This window comes from Xenopus tropicalis, chromosome 3, assembly GCF_000004195.4.
Source record: "Xenopus tropicalis strain Nigerian chromosome 3, UCB_Xtro_10.0, whole genome shotgun sequence".
Lineage (NCBI taxonomy): Eukaryota > Metazoa > Chordata > Amphibia > Anura > Pipidae > Xenopus > Xenopus tropicalis.
This window is the reverse complement of record NC_030679.2, coordinates 138,111,944-138,131,195: the sequence shown is the minus strand read 5'-3', so window position 1 is coordinate 138,131,195 and position 19,252 is coordinate 138,111,944. Positions and strand designations below refer to the sequence as shown.

At 40.8% G+C, this 19,252-nt stretch overlaps 2 protein-coding genes across 3 annotated transcripts in view; one reads left to right on the top strand and one right to left on the bottom strand.

The window, feature by feature from the left end:
* Nucleotides 1-8,838, top strand: part of LOC105945363 (extended synaptotagmin-1) — a 52,857-nt gene extending 44,019 nt beyond the window's left edge. Inside the window, exons 5-21 of one of the 2 annotated variants that reach the window (XM_031899388.1) lie at nucleotides 1,361-1,525; nucleotides 4,758-4,799; nucleotides 4,956-5,090; nucleotides 5,179-5,252; nucleotides 5,339-5,408; nucleotides 5,487-5,576; nucleotides 5,710-5,765; nucleotides 5,976-6,096; nucleotides 6,233-6,394; nucleotides 6,484-6,566; nucleotides 6,813-6,861; nucleotides 6,953-7,042; nucleotides 7,123-7,227; nucleotides 7,358-7,429; nucleotides 7,722-7,808; nucleotides 8,229-8,375; nucleotides 8,628-8,838. In XM_031899388.1, coding sequence (XP_031755248.1) covers nucleotides 1,481-1,525; nucleotides 4,758-4,799; nucleotides 4,956-5,090; nucleotides 5,179-5,252; nucleotides 5,339-5,408; nucleotides 5,487-5,576; nucleotides 5,710-5,765; nucleotides 5,976-6,096; nucleotides 6,233-6,394; nucleotides 6,484-6,566; nucleotides 6,813-6,861; nucleotides 6,953-7,042; nucleotides 7,123-7,227; nucleotides 7,358-7,429; nucleotides 7,722-7,808; nucleotides 8,229-8,375; nucleotides 8,628-8,663 — 1,464 coding nt within the window. In that variant the 5' untranslated portion in view covers nucleotides 1,361-1,480 and the 3' untranslated portion in view covers nucleotides 8,664-8,838. Of the gene's footprint in view, nucleotides 1-1,360; nucleotides 1,526-3,336; nucleotides 4,257-4,757; nucleotides 4,800-4,955; nucleotides 5,091-5,178; nucleotides 5,253-5,338; nucleotides 5,409-5,486; nucleotides 5,577-5,709; nucleotides 5,766-5,975; nucleotides 6,097-6,232; nucleotides 6,395-6,483; nucleotides 6,567-6,812; nucleotides 6,862-6,952; nucleotides 7,043-7,122; nucleotides 7,228-7,357; nucleotides 7,430-7,721; nucleotides 7,809-8,228; nucleotides 8,376-8,627 lie in introns of those variants that run through there. The other variant, XM_018092539.2, reaches the window with a different exon arrangement.
* The window catches only part of atg4d (autophagy related 4D, cysteine peptidase), a 125,906-nt gene that overhangs the window by 52,486 nt on the left and 54,168 nt on the right, over nucleotides 1-19,252 (bottom strand). The window lies entirely within an intron of this gene.

The following is a 19,252-nucleotide window of genomic DNA, read 5'->3' as shown; positions in this document are numbered from 1 at the left end:
GAGGGTGCTACAAACCATACAAACTACTATAGGCACCATCTCTCCTTACTATACCTGCTATCCCACAGCAACACTATCCCATAAATTACATGAGTTCCCTGTATAACTCAGCCTGCAGCCTTGTGCCTTTATATGGGCACAGAACCCCTCAGTGACTGCTAATATCCTTATCATTTACAGTAGGGGGTACATTATCCCTTATAATACATGAGTGATACTCAGAGTTCCCTGTATAACTCAGCCTGCAGCCTTGTGCCTTTATATGGGCACAGAACCCCTCAGTGACTGCTAATATCCTTATCATTTACAGTAGGGGGTACATTATCCCTTATAATACATGAGTGATACTCAGAGTTCCCTGTATAACTCAGCCTGCAGCCTTGTGCCTTTATATGGGCACAGAACCCCTCAGTGACTGCTAATATCCTTATCATTTACAGTAGGGGGTACATTATCCCTTATAATACATGAGTGATACTCAGAGTTCCCTGTATAACTCAGCCTGCAGCCTTGTGCCTTTATATGGGCACAGAACCCCTCAGTGACTGCTAATATCCTTATCATTTACAGTAGGGGGTACATTATCCCTTATAATACATGAGTGATACTCAGAGTTCCCTGTATAACTCAGCCTGCAGCCTTGTGCCTTTATATGGGCACAGAACCCCTCAGTGACTGCTAATATCCTTATCATTTACAGTAGGGGGTACATTATCCCTTATAATACATGAGTGATACTCAGAGTTCCCTGTATAACTCAGCCTGCAACCTTGTGCCTTTATATGGGCACAGAACCCCTCAGTAACTGCTAATATCCTTATCATTTACAGTAGGGGGTACATTATCCCTTATAATACATGAGTGATACTCAGAGTTCCCTGTATAACTCAGCCTGCAGCCTTGTGCCTTTATATGGGCACAGAACCCCTCAGTGACTGCTAATATCCTTATCATTTACAGTAGGGGGTACATTATCCCTTATAATACATGAGTGATACTCAGAGTTCCCTGTATAACTCAGCCTGCAGCCTTGTGCCTTTATATGGTCACAGAACTCTAAAATCTGGGGGTGCAGTAAGTTCTTTATTCATTCTATAGTGAAGCTGTCCCATGATACTGCACTGTAGGATGATATGGAGTATCTGTGCACTGTTTATAAATAACCTTTTCTGTTATGGAAATGTTTCTGTTCCAGGCCAATAACTACACTGCACTGAATGATTAACACAAAGAGATAATAAGAACTGATAAGGGAATATATTGGGAACAATACTGTGGAACATTAGATACAAGGTAATTAATGTTCCATGACATCTGGAATCTGTAACTACAGACGCATTTTCTCTTTCTGATGTTCCAGGTTATTTTAATTCATTGCCAATTGGAACAAGCCAAGGCATTATCCCAACTCCAGAGGCTCTGCTGTCTGGCCTCAACCCAACATCTAACATCGATCTGAGATATTCTGCATAACTGGAGCATGATGCTCAATGTGCCATCTAAATATACAGTGTCCTACGCAAGGGTGAGTTACTGTACATAGAAACACTCACTCACCCAGACCCTCTCTGTCCCAGTAACAGGATCACTTGCCTTCCCGGAATAACACAGTGACATCGGCATGCAGGGTGACCCGGACAGGAGGGAGCTATGGGACACGGAGTCTGCCCCTCCCACTGCAGGGTGATACAGTGACACAGACAGGAGGGGGCTATGGGACATGGAGTCTGCCCCTCCCACTGCAGGGTGATACAGTGACACAGACAGGAGGGGGCTATGGGACATGGAGTCTGCCCCTCCCACTGCAGGGTGATACAGTGACACAGACAGGAGGGAGCTATGGGACATGGAGTCTGCCCCTCCCACTGCAGGGTGATACAGTGACACAGACAGGAGGGGGCTATGGGACATGGAGTCTGTCCCTCCCACTGCAGGGTGATACAGTGACACAGACAGGAGGGAGCTATGGGACATGGAGTCTGCCCCTCCCACTGCAGGGTGATACAGTGACACAGACAGGAGGGAGCTATGGGACACGGAGTCTGCCCCTCCCACTGCAGGGTGATACAGTGACACAAACAGGAGGGAGCTATGGGACACGGAGTCTGCCCCTCCCACTGCAGGGTGATACAGTGACACAGACAGGAGGGAGCTATGGGACATGGAGTCTGCCCCTCCCACTGCAGGGTGATACAGTGACACAGACAGGAGGGAGCTATGGGACATGGAGTCTGCCCCTCCCACTGCAGGGTGATACAGTGACACAGACAGGAGGGAGCTATGGGACATGGAGTCTGCCCCTCCCACTGCAGGGTGATACAGTGACACAGACAGGAGGGGGCTATGGGACATGGAGCCATGAATAATATAACACATCCCCTCGCACAGTGCCCTATAGGCCTGACGCCCCTGATGCTGTAGTGCTGTTCTATCCCTATGGGACTATGGTGGGTACATGATATTTATCTTGACCCACAGAACTGAGTCTGCTTATCCCTGGGTCACAATGGACAGTAGCTCTGATTGGAGGAGCAGAAGAGAGTGTTCCTGGGAAAGATACTCTGTGTTTACAGGGAAAGTGCCAGTGAAAGCAGTGAATCTATAACATTTACAGCCTGGGAGTTGCTGAGAGGCAGCGCCAGGGCCTGGGGGGGGGGGGGGGGGGGCACAGGCTGAGGAATACACCTTGCACTCCATATAAAGCCTTGTATACCCAGCAGGGGCGGCTCAGTCACATTCTCACTGCCAGTTCCCTCAGGATTATATTTCATGTTAGCTTTTATCATTTCAGCCTAGAAATTGCTGGCACAGGAAAATGTGGCACAAGTGCATCTTCCACCAGGGAAGGTTGGCCGGGCAGATGCGGCTGTACGTACGGGCATACTGCCCCTCCCGGGGGTCACACCCAGACCCCCCCACATACTTTTACTGCAACCTTAGAGTGACTATATATATATATTGATATTGCGTTAGTGCAGAGGATCTCTTGTTGTTGTCTATTATCTATCTATATATCTGTCATCTATATATATATATATCTGTCAATATATATTTATATATATATATATATATATATATAGATTAATAATAGTGGTGGATTAAGAGATTTTATAAGTTATATCCCACTGATAGGTCCTGAAACAGTATATAATCAAGTAACAAAGTATTTCAGTGACATAAACAGACTATTTATTGGCTCAAAATTAAACAAACAATTCAAAATAAACAGTAAAGATACTATACCAAACAATGGATAGGTGCATCCCAATGCCTCTCCATTGTTTGGTATAGTATCTTTACTGCTTATTTTGAATTGTTTGTTTAATTTTGAGCCAATAAATAGTCTATTTCACTGAAATACTTTGTTACTTGATTATATATAGATAGATATATATATGTAAATAAAAGGCTATTCTGAGACACAGCAGAGCCAGTAGATGCAGCTTTAATAGTTAGAATGCCAGCGCTATGGGAGGTGCTAATATATATCAAGCCCCTGCCCGGCACCCAGGTATGTGGGCAGATACAGGCACCATGCACAGAGCACACTAAGGGTTAAGGGATGGATGGAAGAGAGGGGCCTAAGTGTGGGAAAGTTGCAGTCGGAGAGCTTTATTTATTAAATTAAATTTATAGGGGATGCCATACTGTATCATCCACAGACCCCCCCAAATCCTTTTCCTATTTCCTTACTGATAAACAGAGGAAGAGAAATGAACAAGTTTAATATAACTGTCAGTGATCTGCCAATCTGTTTGTAACTGTAACTGCTCAGCCCCCCCCCCACCATCTCCTCAGCCATTGTGATGTCATCGCTTGTACTTGCTTATCTTAACTACAATCTCCAGATCCATTGTAACCACGGCAACTGCATTGTGATGTCACAGAACACAGTTTGAGCAGCTGTCAGTTGGCCTGTGGTCATTTTGAGTGAAGCAGTCAAGGTAGAAGGAGCTTGCTCCCGAAGCCCTGAAATGCTCTACTTAATTCCTATTATTTTTTCAATTTTTCTATTTTCAATTGTATTTTCCACTATGTCTGATCAAACCCGATCGACTAGTTTTTCTTTTTCCAAATGTATCCTGTTCCTATTATGGGGATATTTTGGAGGATACTCAGGCCTGAGGTTTTTTTACGTAGCTGTCGGTTTAGGTGTGTGGTACTGGTACAAGTACAAATACAGAAAGCCGACAGCCCAGGTCCCAGTAATGAAGACTGAGGAGAAAGCCAAGCAACAGGCAAAGGCCCCACCAAAGGTACGGCTCCCCCATTACTGATAATGTTTCATTAATAAAACAGGGACCAATAGTAACTAATTCTTTAGCAACGGGGTAGTTTCACCTTATATAATGTCCCCTCAACTTTTCAAATTTTTAAATATTAATTGACTCTTTAAAATGGGAGTCACTGACCCCCAGCAGCCAAAAGTAATTGCTTATATATATATCTTTTTTTTAACTAGCTTTGGTATTATATATGTTCTTTGGGTATATATATATATATATATATATATATATATATATATATATAAAATACCCAAAGAACAAAAATGTAAAATTAAAAAAAGACCAATTGCAAATAGTTCTAATACCACTCGGTGTGTTAAAGAGACCCAGTGATTCGGTAACTCAGATATCATTGGCACAACTTTATAAAATAAGATCAACAAAGGGAAGATTTTATACAGTACAAATGTGACTCTCTGAGTGCAATAATGGGACCGGGTGATTAATATTCTTCTCTCTCTGAATCTGCAGGTTCAGGACGACCAATTTGAAAATGTCAGGTGCCTGACAGTGGTAAGTGCTGTGCTTCATACTGTTCCACTGGGTGCTCCCATATGGGCGCTTTGTGTATCTGGGTATGTGGGTGCCATTTGGGTGCCATTAGTTTGAGAGCTGGCTGAACTCCAGCCTTACAATAACCTGACCGCTTTTCCCTTATCCCCCCGGCAGATGATGGAGAATATGTGGCCTTACCTCAGGAAGTACGTGGCGAAGTTCCTTAAGGAGAAGATTCAGCCCAAATTGCGTTCCCGCAATAAATATTTGAAACATTGTTCGTTCATGGAAATTGATTTGGGCACAAAAGTAAGTATCCCCCTACTTGTATTTAGATTCTCTCTTGCTTAGAGATCTCCCACCAAACACATTCTAACCCCCCCATGTAACCGTTCAGCCTCCAGAAGTGAATCGCATGAGAGTCGAATCAGATGTCGAGAAAAAGCAGATTATCATGGATCTCCAAATCAGGTAAATGTTGTCTCTTTCCCAGCCTGTGTATAACCCTCTCTTCCATATTCCTTCCCAGTCACTGACCATTTGCCCTTTATTTATAGTTATAATGCTCCAGTGAAGGTGATTATTGGATTATACGAACATGCTATAGCCAGAGTGAATACTATAAAGGTAAGTGACCCTGCTTGTCTGTGCCTCTCTTCCCTTTTTCCCTTGAACATATAATCATTGTCATTTCTCCTCTGACAGCTGGAAGGAACGTTCCGGATAGTCCTTGCCCCGCTGATGGGAAACGTACCCATAGTTGGAGCAATGACATTTTATTTCCCTCAACGACCGGTAAGTCACTCATTTATGGATCTGGTTAGTGCAAATCTGTATAAAATGAGTTACCTTATGTAGAGGTTATATTTTGGGATGTACCATTCTGGTCTGTTCTAACCCAATAACGGAATTCTCCCTTTTTATACAGGATTTGCACCTAGAATGGACGGGACTCACCAGTCTACTTAATATTTCTGGTGTTCAGTAAGTGGTGCCATCTTGGCTGTATTTATATATTGATCCTCTGCCCGTCCTTTCCCACCTCTCCCTGTTGGACTTTCCCTAAATGTCTTTAGTACTAATGTCATTGTCCCTTATCCCTCTCTTATTCCCTTTCCCTGTATATTTCCCTTCTTTTGTACAATGATGTCCCTTATTCATCTCCTTCTCTCTCTCTCTCTCTGCCCCTTGTAGGTCTCTGACCCAAAAAAAGGTTGTGGATAAAATTGCAAATTTCTTGGTTTCGCCAAAACATATAACCAAGCGTATAACATCTAAATTTGATATAATGGAGCTACGCTTTAAAGAGCGCAAGGTAAGGGCCTGTATTTCTCTCTCAGGACTGTGCGTCTGTGTCCCCTTCTCTTCCCCTGTACATTGAGAGTCTATGGGGATGTGACTTGTCCCACTGGGTTTATATTCTGTACTCTGACATTTTGTTTTGTTTACAGAACGCACTTCGAATCAATGTGTTAGAAGCGAGGAATCTTGTCGCTAAAGACTTTATTACAAAGAAATCGGACCCGTTTGTTGTTGTACACGGAGGAGGCAAGACTTTCAAAACAAGGGTGATTTCTAAGAACTTGAACCCACAATGGAACCAGACTTTTGAGGTATTAAACTGGAATCATTTACGTTTCTGTGCCACATACAGTAGCTCTCTCTTCATATAATGTAACCTCATTGTATGTTTTATCCCCAGATATTATTCTCAGAACTGCCAGGGCAGGAGATTACATTTGAAGTTTTCGACAGAGATGAGGCAAGAGATGACCCAATGGGAAGGTGAGTATATCTCTTTATATCGATATAATAATATAAATAATATAGGTCACCCTGTTATACCAATAGGCAGATGTACAGCTACTGAGATATAAAGTTTATAATAATTTGTTATAAACAGTCAGAATCCATTGGACTAAAACTATTCATAGTGCCTGACAGATTATTATTCAGTCCGTTAATCTATATTGCTATAAAATGATGCAGCCAATTCGGCTTCAATAACTGGACTCATTTTCCTTTTTGCAGCTGTAAGATTGCGGTTTCCCAGGTCCTGGAAAGGAAATCGATTAATAAGGTAAGTGCCCCCCTCCCGTGCTGATGCACTGTATTAACCAATCACTGATTCCCACGGATGGTGTAACTTACGCTTCTCTCTCCCCCTGCAGTGGTTCCGACTGGAGAATGTACAGTCTGGGGATCTCCATATTAAGGTGGAGACTCTCCAACTTCTATCAGACCCTGCACAGCTGAATAAGGTAAAGTCCGTTTTTCTGGCTGCTTGGGGAAAGGTCGGGGGGTTTTGCCCTTCGGTGCAGCTAATTTAATTGTTTTGCAGGTGTTGAAGCTGAACAAAGAAATTCAGCCACCCAAGAGTGAGGAGCTCTCATCAGCAGTGCTCTATGCAGTTATCCAGAAAGCCAGAAGTCTGCCGGTGATACGGGTGAGTCAGAAGTTACGCACTTAATATTATTCCACCTATTATAGGCACATATCTTCTTATTTAATCTCTCATTCTTCAGTTCCATTCCCTGTATACATTTTTATTAATCGCATCTGTTCTTCTCTAACAGCCGAAGAAAAGCCTATTGAATCCGCTGGCCAAACTGCAGGTTACTGTCGGAGAGACAGTGAAGAAGAGCGGGGTAAGTACAGATATAACTGTGTCCAACCACAAAAAGGTCATTGTCTTAAGGGTTTTTGCTTCAGGTCATGAACTGGGAGGGGCATTAAGTAGGACTTAGCACTTCCTGCACCATATAAAGAGTAAAGCAGGAACATATATAGGAACATATAGCCAATCACAGAGCTGGCTGGACTAGGATATACACAAATACACAAGATCCCTAATTACAGCACCAATAATAATGAGCAGGCAGGTACTTTTCTTTAACTCCAGTTCTCATTTATTAATCTCTCTGATTGTTCTATTCCCAGGGTAAAAAGAATAACGGAGAGCCAGAGTGGAAGAAGAGGATGCAGATCCTAATAAAGAATCCACTTGGTGAGAAAATGAAGCTAAAGGTGAGTAGAAATGTCCTTTCCTTATTGGATCCGTCACTCCTATAGATCTAGATTGGGGGCAAGGTCCTGTAGATCTAGATTGGGGGCAAGGTCCTGTAGATCTAGATTGGGGGCAAGGTCCTGTAGATCTAGATTGGGGGCAAGGTCCTGTAGATCTAGAATGGGGGCAAGGTCCTGTAGATCTAGAATGGGGGCAAGGTCCTGTAGATCTAGATTGGGGGCAAGGTCCTGTAAATCTAAAATGGGGGCAAGGTCCTGTACATCTAGAATGGGGGCAAGGTCCTGTAGATCTAGAATGGGGGCAAGGTCCTGTAGATCTAGATTGGGGACAAGGTCCTGTAGATCTAGATTGGGAGCTGCTGGTTCTGTGTTTCTCTGTCACTTTCCTTTCTGGGTCACTTACAAGCGATATTTTTACAGGTACGGAATGAGAACAATAAAGTTCTAGGAAGTCTCTCTGTTCCCCTGTCTAACATCATGGCTGCCAAGGACATGACTATTGAGGACTGGTTCCCCCTGAAGTCCAAATCGAAGAACAGTGAGGTTCTGATGAAGCTGCAGCTGAGGGTGAGTGGAGTTTAGTGGGTTTAACATCTGTGCTAGAATTTTTCCAAGGTTCTAGATTTGAATGGACATTGGGATAATACTAATATTATACTAATAATATTATTTTGCAGAAAGTACATAATACTAATTAGGGCTCATTACATGGGAGGATAAGATGTAGCATAAGATTACACGATAGCACTTGGGAAATTGTCTTTTTTTCTCTGCCACAAGTTTTCTTAATGCATCACTGATTGTCGTTTCTTCCCTCAGATTTTGGCCCCTCGCACTTTTCATGTGACGCCATAGAACCATAAAGAGCTTGGAACCCATATTCCAACGAAAGTCCTTGACCAAAACCGTTAAGCTTTGATTGTTCTGTGCCACTAGACCTGGCACAAACACAGGGCACTGAGGAGGATGAAGGAGGAGGAAGAGGAGGATTAGGGCACTGAGGAGGATGAAGGAGGAGGAAGAGGAGGATTAGGGCACTGAGGAGGATGAAGGAGGAGGAAGAGGAGGATTACGGCACTGAGGAGGATGAAGGAGGAGGAAGAGGAGGATTTTATCATAAAAGAAAGAAAAGTGACTCTCCCAAGCCTTCCGGCGAAGGAGGGTCTGAAGACCGTTGCCCTGATATGCCTTCTAGATGTGGATAAAGGGACTCTCCCTAGCCTTGTGGTGAAGGAGGGTCTGAAGACCGTTGCCCTGATGTGCCTTCTAGATGGGGATAAAGGGACTCTCCCTAGCCTTGTGGTGAAGGAGGGTCTGAAGACCGTTGCCCTGATGTGCCTTCTAGATGGGGATAAAGGGACTCTCCCTAGCCTTGCGGCGAAGGAGGGTCTGAAGACCATGTTCAAGTTCAAATGTTGAATATGAAGCCAAAGGACTTATCTACATCGCTGCAAAATATATTTTGGCGCTTTATAAATAAATGTTAATAATAATAATAATTTTCAGCTGTAGGGTAAAATGTATTGCATGCAAGAGAACAGACGCAGACACGAGGCCTAGTTATTCTGTCCTACCTGATTGGTGGGCAGATCTTTATTTATTGATTGTTCCTACATGATGTATAAGGTGGTCCTGGCTGGTTCACCAATCAGATTAAAGCACGTTTTAGACATGTATAAGTTTTTGGGACTACTCATCATAAAACCAAATTTGACTTCTCCCCTAATTACGAGTTTTGGCAGTACATCTTAAATCAATAGTTAATTCAAACATAACTATTTGTTTAACTTCTCATAACATACAAAAATGTCATTTAGAATGACATTTTGTGATTCAGCCCAGTCCAGAAATATTGATTTTCCACAAAAGGAAATAACATAGTATTAATATTGCTCTATATAGTTTAATTAATATGTATATTTTTCCATATAACCTTAACATTTCCCCTCTTTTGCTCATTCTACTGACCCACACTAAATTGTGTAACCTACAGCCCTAAGCTTGTGCCTAAATGCAATCAACTTTATTGCAGCTCCTTTGTCGTGAAGAGGGACTAAGACCGTCTTCAAAACCAAGAATTCATTCTTGACCAGCAGAATTTGACCATAACTCATGCTGGAGAATTCTCGATCCACCGCAATCCAATTAATTGCCTACAAATAACTCATTTCCCCTCTTTAGTCTGAGATACCGAACATGTAACATAACATAGTGAGCTCCATCCCCATAAGGTTCCACTCCAAGTGTTTAGTAATGTTCTTTCTGGTAAAAGGTAGTCGTTTTATCCAACCTCCAGTATTATTATAAAGTCATCTCAGCTCTGTTATTGGCTTCAGTGTTACCCTAAGTATCATTGGTCGCTGTTATAATACCAATAGAAAAATGCTTAGTATAAACACCAGATCAGGTAGAAATGTCTTTATAGTGGAAGCAGCTTCCCAACTGTTTGAGGTACATCTTACGGAGATATGGAATAGACAAACCCCAGTTAGATTGTAGATTGAAGCAAGAATAATTTCATTCCCGCAGCAAATTTTAATTGTCAACAAAAATTGTTCCTTTCGTGGCATTAGCTGAACAAGCGGGCATCACGATTAATGCATATATTTTCCACATCATGAAAGGATTTAGTCCAACTGGGAGAAAGTTAGAAATATATATTTATAATTCTGTATTATTTAAAATATTGGAATAACAGTCATCAGTATTAGCAGGATAAATGGGGTGATGCCTAGCTCTGGGGTATCGATTCAAGTAACAGAGAGTTAGTCTGTAAAATACATACAGCAAAAGTATTATTATTAGTAATATTATTAATAATCTTCCTATTTGTTTGAAAAAACTTCCAATAATAATAATAATAGTAATAATATACACATTAGGGGCCTACCTGAATTTATCAAAGACCTACATACTGAGATTCCCAACCTGCTAGCGACCCTGGTTACAGATATATCTGCCGATCGTATGGAATTAGACAGGGTACATAGAGCCCTGGGTCCCAGAAGAGAAAACGGACCTCCTCGGGATATAATACTACGGTTCCACTATTATGCAACAAAAGAAGCAGTAATGTTAGCGGCAAGGGGAAATACAGACCTACAATAACCCCTACCAGATATTTTCGGATTTGGCCAGCATAACAATACAGCGAAGGAGAGCATTACACAACTTCTCCGCCAACATAAAATATTATATAGATGGGGCTTCCCATTTAAGCTGTTCTTCAATTTTAACAACCGACAGCATATGGTCAAGTCACTGGATGAAGGGATGGCCTTGCTCCGCACTGTACGGATTGCTGCAGACAACAGCACTACAAGCAGCCCCAGATCCCATACTACTCCTACCACCAATCTGTCCCCACGGAGCCCATTACCAACTATATGGGAGAGATCTTCAGGGTTGAGAACATCGTGAGTATATAGTTTTCGAACTGTGACTTAGAACTTTGCCATGACTTTACTTGGGAGCTCTGAGCTCTTTATTTGTAAAAAATATTACTGAGAAAATATCCTCGGGAGGGAGGATGTACCCCACTTAACACCTAAAATCTGCTATAGAGCCTATGGGGAGTTCGTCCCTGAATAAGGCCCTAGTGTTTTGAACAGTAATACCCACTGTACCCGGGCTTGATGAGCCAGTTTGGATTTTTTTTTTTTTTTATATTTTTCGTTATGTTTTATTGCTTTTCCCCTTTTTCTACAAACATTTGTTAAGTTTTATATATTTCGCCTGCCTATTGATCGCTGAGAGAACTAACAAGCAAGATTGGTCCATCATGGAATGGCATATATGTGAAGAACAAACAGAATATTACAGTAGAACAAATTTTTTTACAGCACCATGATCACGCTCCTGACACATAATGTAAAAGGTTTCAACAGCACTCAGAAGCGCTCAATGGCTTTCCGTTATTATAACTCTCTGGGAAGTCAAATTATCTTTTTACAAGAAACTCATTTTTCCAAAACCTTGATACCTAATTATTTTCATCGGTCATTTCCACATGTTTTTTTAGCTTCAGCAGACAAGAAACAAAAGGGTGTCGGTATCTTAATAAACAAAAATGTACCCTTTAAATTACTGAAATGTGTTCCTGATCCACGAGGTCATTTTATTATTGTGTGTTCTATAGGGGAAACGCTCTTTACATTAGCCTCAGTATATAGCCCTAACGACAAACAACAAGCATTTTATGACAGGTTTTTTACCTCCTTATCGAAACATAATAGAGGACAAATAATGATTGGAGGGGACCTAAACGCAGTGCTAAATGCGCATAGAGACAGATATGATCCTAAAAACCCCAGTAAAAAGCACTCGGAATCCCTCTCAATATATATAGGGGCGAAACTAAAAAATATGGGCTTGACTGATGCATGGAGAGAGCGAAACCCCTACAAAAATGACTACACCTTTTACTCAAATCCAAACGGAACATACTCTAGAATAGATTATGTGCTCCTTAGCCCATCTCTATTAACAAAAATCTCTACAGCAAAAATACAGATGTGTTCACGGTCAGATCATAACCCAGTAAAAGTAATCTTACGGGACCTAGAACTACCAAAGCACACCTCCATATGGAGGTTAAATGAAGCAATCTTAACAAACCCACAAGCTCGCACACAGATTGAAGGAGAACTTGTATCATATTTTCAATACACCGATACCCCTGATCTTAGAAAATCTATTATTTGGGAAGCACACAAATCTTACATTAGGGGTATTATTATTAAGATTTGCTCCATAAAAAAAAGGCAAAACTAGAAAAAGTCAATAACTTAACAACGCAAATAGAACAAAAGGAGGAAGCGTATAGAACAAACCCAACTAACAGACTATTCCTACAACTTAGACAACTTAAAACTGAACTAAATTTATATCTTATGGAGGATGTAGAAAAACAAATCAGATGGATGAAGCAAAGATTCTATGCAAAAGCTAACAAATTAGATACTATGTTGGCTAACAAATTGAGAAATCTAAACAAACTTCCCCCTACTTATAGTATTCGTACAAAAACTGGTACAATTACTGCCAATTGACGATATAATCCTTATTTGGTCCGGCACTGAAAAACAATTTTTTGAGTTTATCACCAATATCAACACGAACGATTATAACTTAAAATTCACTTCAGAAATAAATGAAAAATGTATTAATTTTCTAGATATCACTCTTACAACTGAAAATGAACACATAATCACCTCAATATTCAGAAAAGAATGTTCAGCTAATACCATATTAAATGCTCAGTCTTGCCATCCGAAGCATTTGATATAAAACATCCCCTATAGCCAATTCCTAAGACTCAGAAGGATCTGCTCTGAGGAAGCGGATTTTCAATCTAAAGCTAAAGATTTATTCTTAAGATTAAAAGACAGAGGTTATACACTTGAAAACTTAACTAAAGCCTTTGAAAGAGCAGCCAACAAAAATAGATCCGATCTCTTTCACAAATACAAAGCCTGCACTGTAGATTTCTCATCCAGTTCAAAAGATACCAGATATCAACAACCTGATCAAATCAAAAAAAGAAATACAAAACCCCTGTCATGTATCTTAACATTCAGTCCACAATACAATAGAATCAAGAAGATTATTAATAATAATCTCAATATCTTAAGAACTGACAGATACTTGATAAGGGCTGCAGATATGCGACAAGAAGGACAGAAACCCTTAAGAACAAACTATCCCCGAGTCTCATTAAAGCTGATACACTTACTAAGACATGGCTAGCCACTAATGGGATGTACAGATGTGGTTCCCGTCAGTGCATTACGTGCAATTTTGTGTTAAAAACACAGTCTTTTACTTCTATTATGACCAATAAAACTTACAAGATTAATCACTATATAAATTGTAACACAAAAAATGTTATTTATTTACTTACTTGCACAAAGTGCAACAAACAGTACATAGGACAAACCAGCAGAAAACTTAAAGATAGGATACGTGAACATATTTTAAGCATAACAAATGAACATTCAAAAACTACTGTAGCTAAACACTTTGCTGAATGTTCTAATAGGTCCTTGTCATGCCTATCAGTTGTAGGCATTGATAAAGTTTCACCAAATATTTGTGGAGGTGATATCACTCAGGCTCTAACTAAGAAAGAAACAAAGTGGATTTTTTACATGCAGACTAGACAACCTAATGTTACCTGTTATGTTTGATTTGTCCAATAAGCGATATACTAAAACAACTCTGATGATATATTACTCTATTCAAGAAATATACTGTTTTCAATCTTTAACAACTGTGTTCATTTGTACTAGATAGAGGTGCCATGTGATATAACAGAAGTAGTTTACTAATGGTCACCTCTATCCTGTTTAGAATATGATTGGCCCATTTGTGACTCTTTCACGATTGGTTAATTTATAATGCTATGTGATTGGCCCATCTTAGGATTCATTTGATTGGTCACTTTGCCTTTAAATAATGTGTGTCTTCATGTGTAAAACTAGCCTATGATTAAGTACCCTGGTAGGTACGAAACGCGTAAGGCTGTTGCAGTTGTTATTATTTTTTATGGAATAAATAAATTTTGATACTTTTATCAACATACAAGCTGCTTTTTTGAAAACTTTACTGACGCAAAAGGGATCCCAGATGTGCCTGCCTGTTTCTTCTAGTATGAACCCACTTAAAATTGCTGAAACATTTAGGGACTATTATTTACAATTATACAAAGGTTGAGAAAATTTGAAGAAAGATAGAGCAGAACCATGTTCCGGGACATACCACTCCCAGCCTTAAGCGCAGAACAAATATCTTTAATGCAGCAACCAATCACTTCAGATGAGGTTCTATGGGCAATTAAATCCTTAAAGCCGAACAAGGCCCCGGGCCTAGACGGTCTCACAGCCCCATACTATAAACATTTTTCCAAAATTCTGGTACCACATATAGTCACATTGTTTAACTTTATAGGGGAAGGCAATGATTATGCTCCAGACTCATTGAGAGCGTATATTACAGCTGTCCCTAAACCAAATAAAGATAATAACTTGGTAGAAAACCAACCATAGGCCGATTACCATGCTAAACCATGATATGAAACTTATAGGGAAAATATTTGCTAAACGAATTAATACATTCCTAACGACTTTACTAAATCGAGATCAAGTAGGGTTTGTACCCTTCAGGCAACCCACTGATAACATTCGCAGAGTTATTGATATAATAGCCTGGGCTAAGGCAAAGGGCATTCCGGCAGCACTTATTTCTTTAGATATAGAAACGGCATTCGATTCAGTATCATGGGATTTTCTTAAGTATGCCTTAGTTAAATATAAGTTTCCCTTAAGTTTTCTGTCTCACATACAGGCACTCTATAAATTCCCCAATGCACAAGTCAAATATAATGGAATACTTTCTAACCCTATTACTATAGAAAGAGGTACAAGGCAAGGGTGCCCTCTCTCGCCAACCCTTTTTGTTTTAACAATGGAATTTCTAGCTCTGTCAATACGTAATAATGTGGATATCAAAGGTATAGAACTAGCTGAACGAGAATATAAATGTTGCTTATATGCTGATGATTTATTACTTACACTTTCCAGACCACTGATCTCCTTACCGAACTTGTTTAATGTTTTGGACAAATTTAGTTCTCTTTCGGGTCTAAAGATAAATGTAGCTAAAACGGAAGCATTGCCATTAAATATGGCACCACATACTGTAAAATGATTGGAGCTTAATTTTGATTTTCGATGGTCTCATACTTTTATCAAATACCTAGGGGTTTGCATTACAGACTCATATAATACGTTAAGTGACCTCAATTACAAAGCTCTCATTAAGAAACTAAAGGAAGACCTAGACTCCTGGAAACATTTTACAGTCTCATGGTTTGGTAGGATCAATATTATAAAAGTGTATAAATGAGTATTCTTCCACGGATTTTGTATCTATTCCGAACTTTGCCTCTATCTCCCCCACTTGAACAATTAATCAGCTTGCAGAATGCATGTTTACAATTTGTGTGGGGGGAAAAAACACCCACGTATAGCTCGTAAAGTAATGTATAGACATAGAACATCGGGAGGATTGAGTGTTCCGTATTTTCAGGAATATTATTTTGCAGCTCAAGTAACACAATTACTGCATTGGTTTGTCCGAGTATATCCTCCTAAATGGGTAGAAATTGAGCAAGCCATGTGCCAAAGTGAAAGTTTGGGGGACCTCCTCTGGATCCATAAAGCATCACCACAATATAATGACTACCCCACAATAAAGCATACTTTTGCCATATGGCATATAATTTGTTCTAAGCCAGGCTGGATATCTAAATATCGCCCTTTAGCACCTCTGTTCCAAAACCCAGACTTTTTACCGAGCCTAGAACTAAAACAATTTCAATGGTGGATAGATAAGGGACTTACCCATATTCATCATTATATATTACATAATAAAATTATCAGCTGGACGGTCCTACAGGACAGATATAACATATCTGATCGAGAACTGTATAGATACACCCAAATAAATCATTTCCTAATGTCCTTACAAAAGAAATTCTCTTTTACGACACATACTTTCTTAGAAGCAATGCGTTTGCATCGACCTCTTATGAAAGGATCACTTACGGTAGTTACATATATAGACAAAGTACCAACACTCAACCCGTTAGCTCCTTAAAGTTTGTAAAGAACTGGAGCACAGAACTGTCGCTCACACTAAGCGAACAAGATTGGCAAGAAATTTTTACAAATACTATGCACAACTCTATAAACGTTTTAGCACAAGAAACAGCTTATCAAGTATTGAGTAGATGGTACGTAGTACCAAGCCGTAAGGCAAAATGGATCTCTGGTGCGAACCCGAATTGTTATAGGGGATGCAATAACCAAGGAACAATGGCACATATTTGTTGGTACTGTAGTAAGGTACAGCGCTTATGGATTAGGGTCTACCATCTGATTTATACAGTGTTACAAGTTAATATACCCATAAGGCCTGAAGAGGCCCTCCTGAATAAAGCTGGCCATACACGGGCAGATCCGCTCGCTTGGCGATGTCGCCAAGCGAGCGGATCTTCACCCGATATCCCCACCTACGGCCAAACGATCGAATTCTGCATGCGGCAATGGGGCAGTCGGTTCGGGGACCGCATCAACGAGCCGATGCAGTCCCCGATCCGACGGGATTTTCTAGCCTGGCCGATCGATATCTGGCCGATTTCAGGCCAGATATCGGTCGGCCAGTCCGCTCGTTTCTGCCCCTACACGGGCCGATAAGCTGCCGAGTCGGTCCAAGGGACCCATATCGGCAGCTTCTATCGGCCCGTGTATGGGGACCTTAAGACAATGGACACAGTTTCCAGAGCACAACATACTTTAATTAGGCATATATTTATTTAGCAACAAAACAAGTGATAGCAAAAGCTTGGTTATCTCCCCACTTATCCTTTTCAGAGGTAAAGTCAAGAATAGATACAGTTCTAATTATGGAAAAATTAACTAGTATATTACTAGATAGACAGAAACAATTTGTAAAGGTTTGGGACCCATGGATCCAATATAGATATCCAAATGGTTTTGGTAATTCCGCATTAACCTATTAAAATATCTTTAGCTAAATAAGTTCCGTTAAGTAAACTAGATGGACAAAGTATATGACATAAGCTAGAGCAGCGACTAGGCGGCAAATCCAAATCTGTCCTTCTTTCCTTTCCCTTCTTCTCCCCAGTTATAAACCTCCCTACTTTAAGCCTCTACTTTCCTTAAGACATTTTCATATTGCTTATCCCTGTCCCTTTCTTTCCCTCATATTCTCCCTATTTCCTACAGTTTTCCCTCATTTATTCTTTATATATTATTGGATAAGCAGAAGGATTTCACGGAATGAGCACAAAAATAAGAGATATGAAAATATATAGTAAATGTGAAATTGCAATATATTGATACTAATGTTGATAGGTGGAAATGTATATGTAACTACCCTCTTCCTTCTGTAAATGTCTATAAAATGAAAAATCTCAATAAAAAACTATTGAAACAAAAAAAAACACAGCTTTAGAAATTGATTTGTTAATTCCTGCACCAATCATGGCTAATTCTATTTTGAATAGATTCTAACATTCAACTTTTGCCAAGGATTCTGGCTGCGAAGGAGGGTCTGTTTTGTTAATACCTTCCTCATATGGATAATTCATCCACTCACTTTCTGCTTGTCTGTAGAAATATACTAAGGCCAATCAGCTGGGGTCAGCTTCCATATATCAACTAAACTATTCATTACTTCTTCTGAGTCTGCCCCTCCCACTGCAGGGTGATACAGTGACACAGACAGGAGGGAGCTATGGGACACGGAGTCTGTCCCTCCCACTGCAGGGTGATACAGTGACACAGACAGGAGGGAGCTATGGGACACGGAGTCTGCCCCTCCCACTGCAGGGTGATACAGTGACACAAACAGGAGGGAGCTATGGGACACTGAGTCTGCCCCTCCCACTGCAGGGTGATACAGTGACACAGACAGGAGGGAGCTATGGGACACAGAGTCTGCCCCTCCCACTGCAGGGTGATACAGTGACACAGACAGGAGGGGGCTATGGGACACTGAGTCTGCCCCTCCCACTGCAGGGTGATACAGTGACACAGACAGGAGGGAGCTATGGGACACGGAGTCTGTCCCTCCCACTGCAGGGTGATACAGTAACACAGACAGGAGGGGGCTATGGGACACTGAGTCTGCCCCTCCCACTGCAGGGTGATACAGTGACACAGACAGGAGGAGGCTATGGGATACGGAGTCTGCCCCTCCCACTGCAGGGTGATACAGTGACACAGACAGGAGGGGGCTGGCACTGTAAAATGTGGCACAAGTGCATCTTCCACCAGAGAAGGTTGGCCGGGCAGTATGTACGGTCATACTATCCCTTCTGGGGGTCACACCCAGACCCCCACATACTTTATCTGTAACCTTAGAGTGACTATATATATATATATATTGATATTGCGTTAGTGCAGAGGATCTCTTGTTGTTGTATATATATATATATATATATATATATATGTAAACAAAAGGCTATTCTGAGACACAGCAGAGCCAGTAGATGCAGCTTTAATAGTTAGAATGCCAGTGCTATGGGAGGTGCTTATATATTTCAAACCCCCTCCCCAGCACCCAGGTATGTGGGCAGATACAGGCACCATGCACAGAGCACACTAAGGGTTAAGGGATGGATGGAAGAGAGGGGCCTAAGCATGGGAAAGTTGCAGTCGGATTGGTGGCAGTATCACTAGTTAGACTAGTTAGTTAGATCTGGGGAGCTTTATTTATTATATTATATTTATAGGGGATGCCATACTGTATCATCCACAGACCCCCCCAAATCCTTTTCCAATTTCCTTACTGATAAACAGAGGAAGAGAAATGAACAAGTTTAATATTACTGGCAATGATCTGCCAATCTGTTTGTA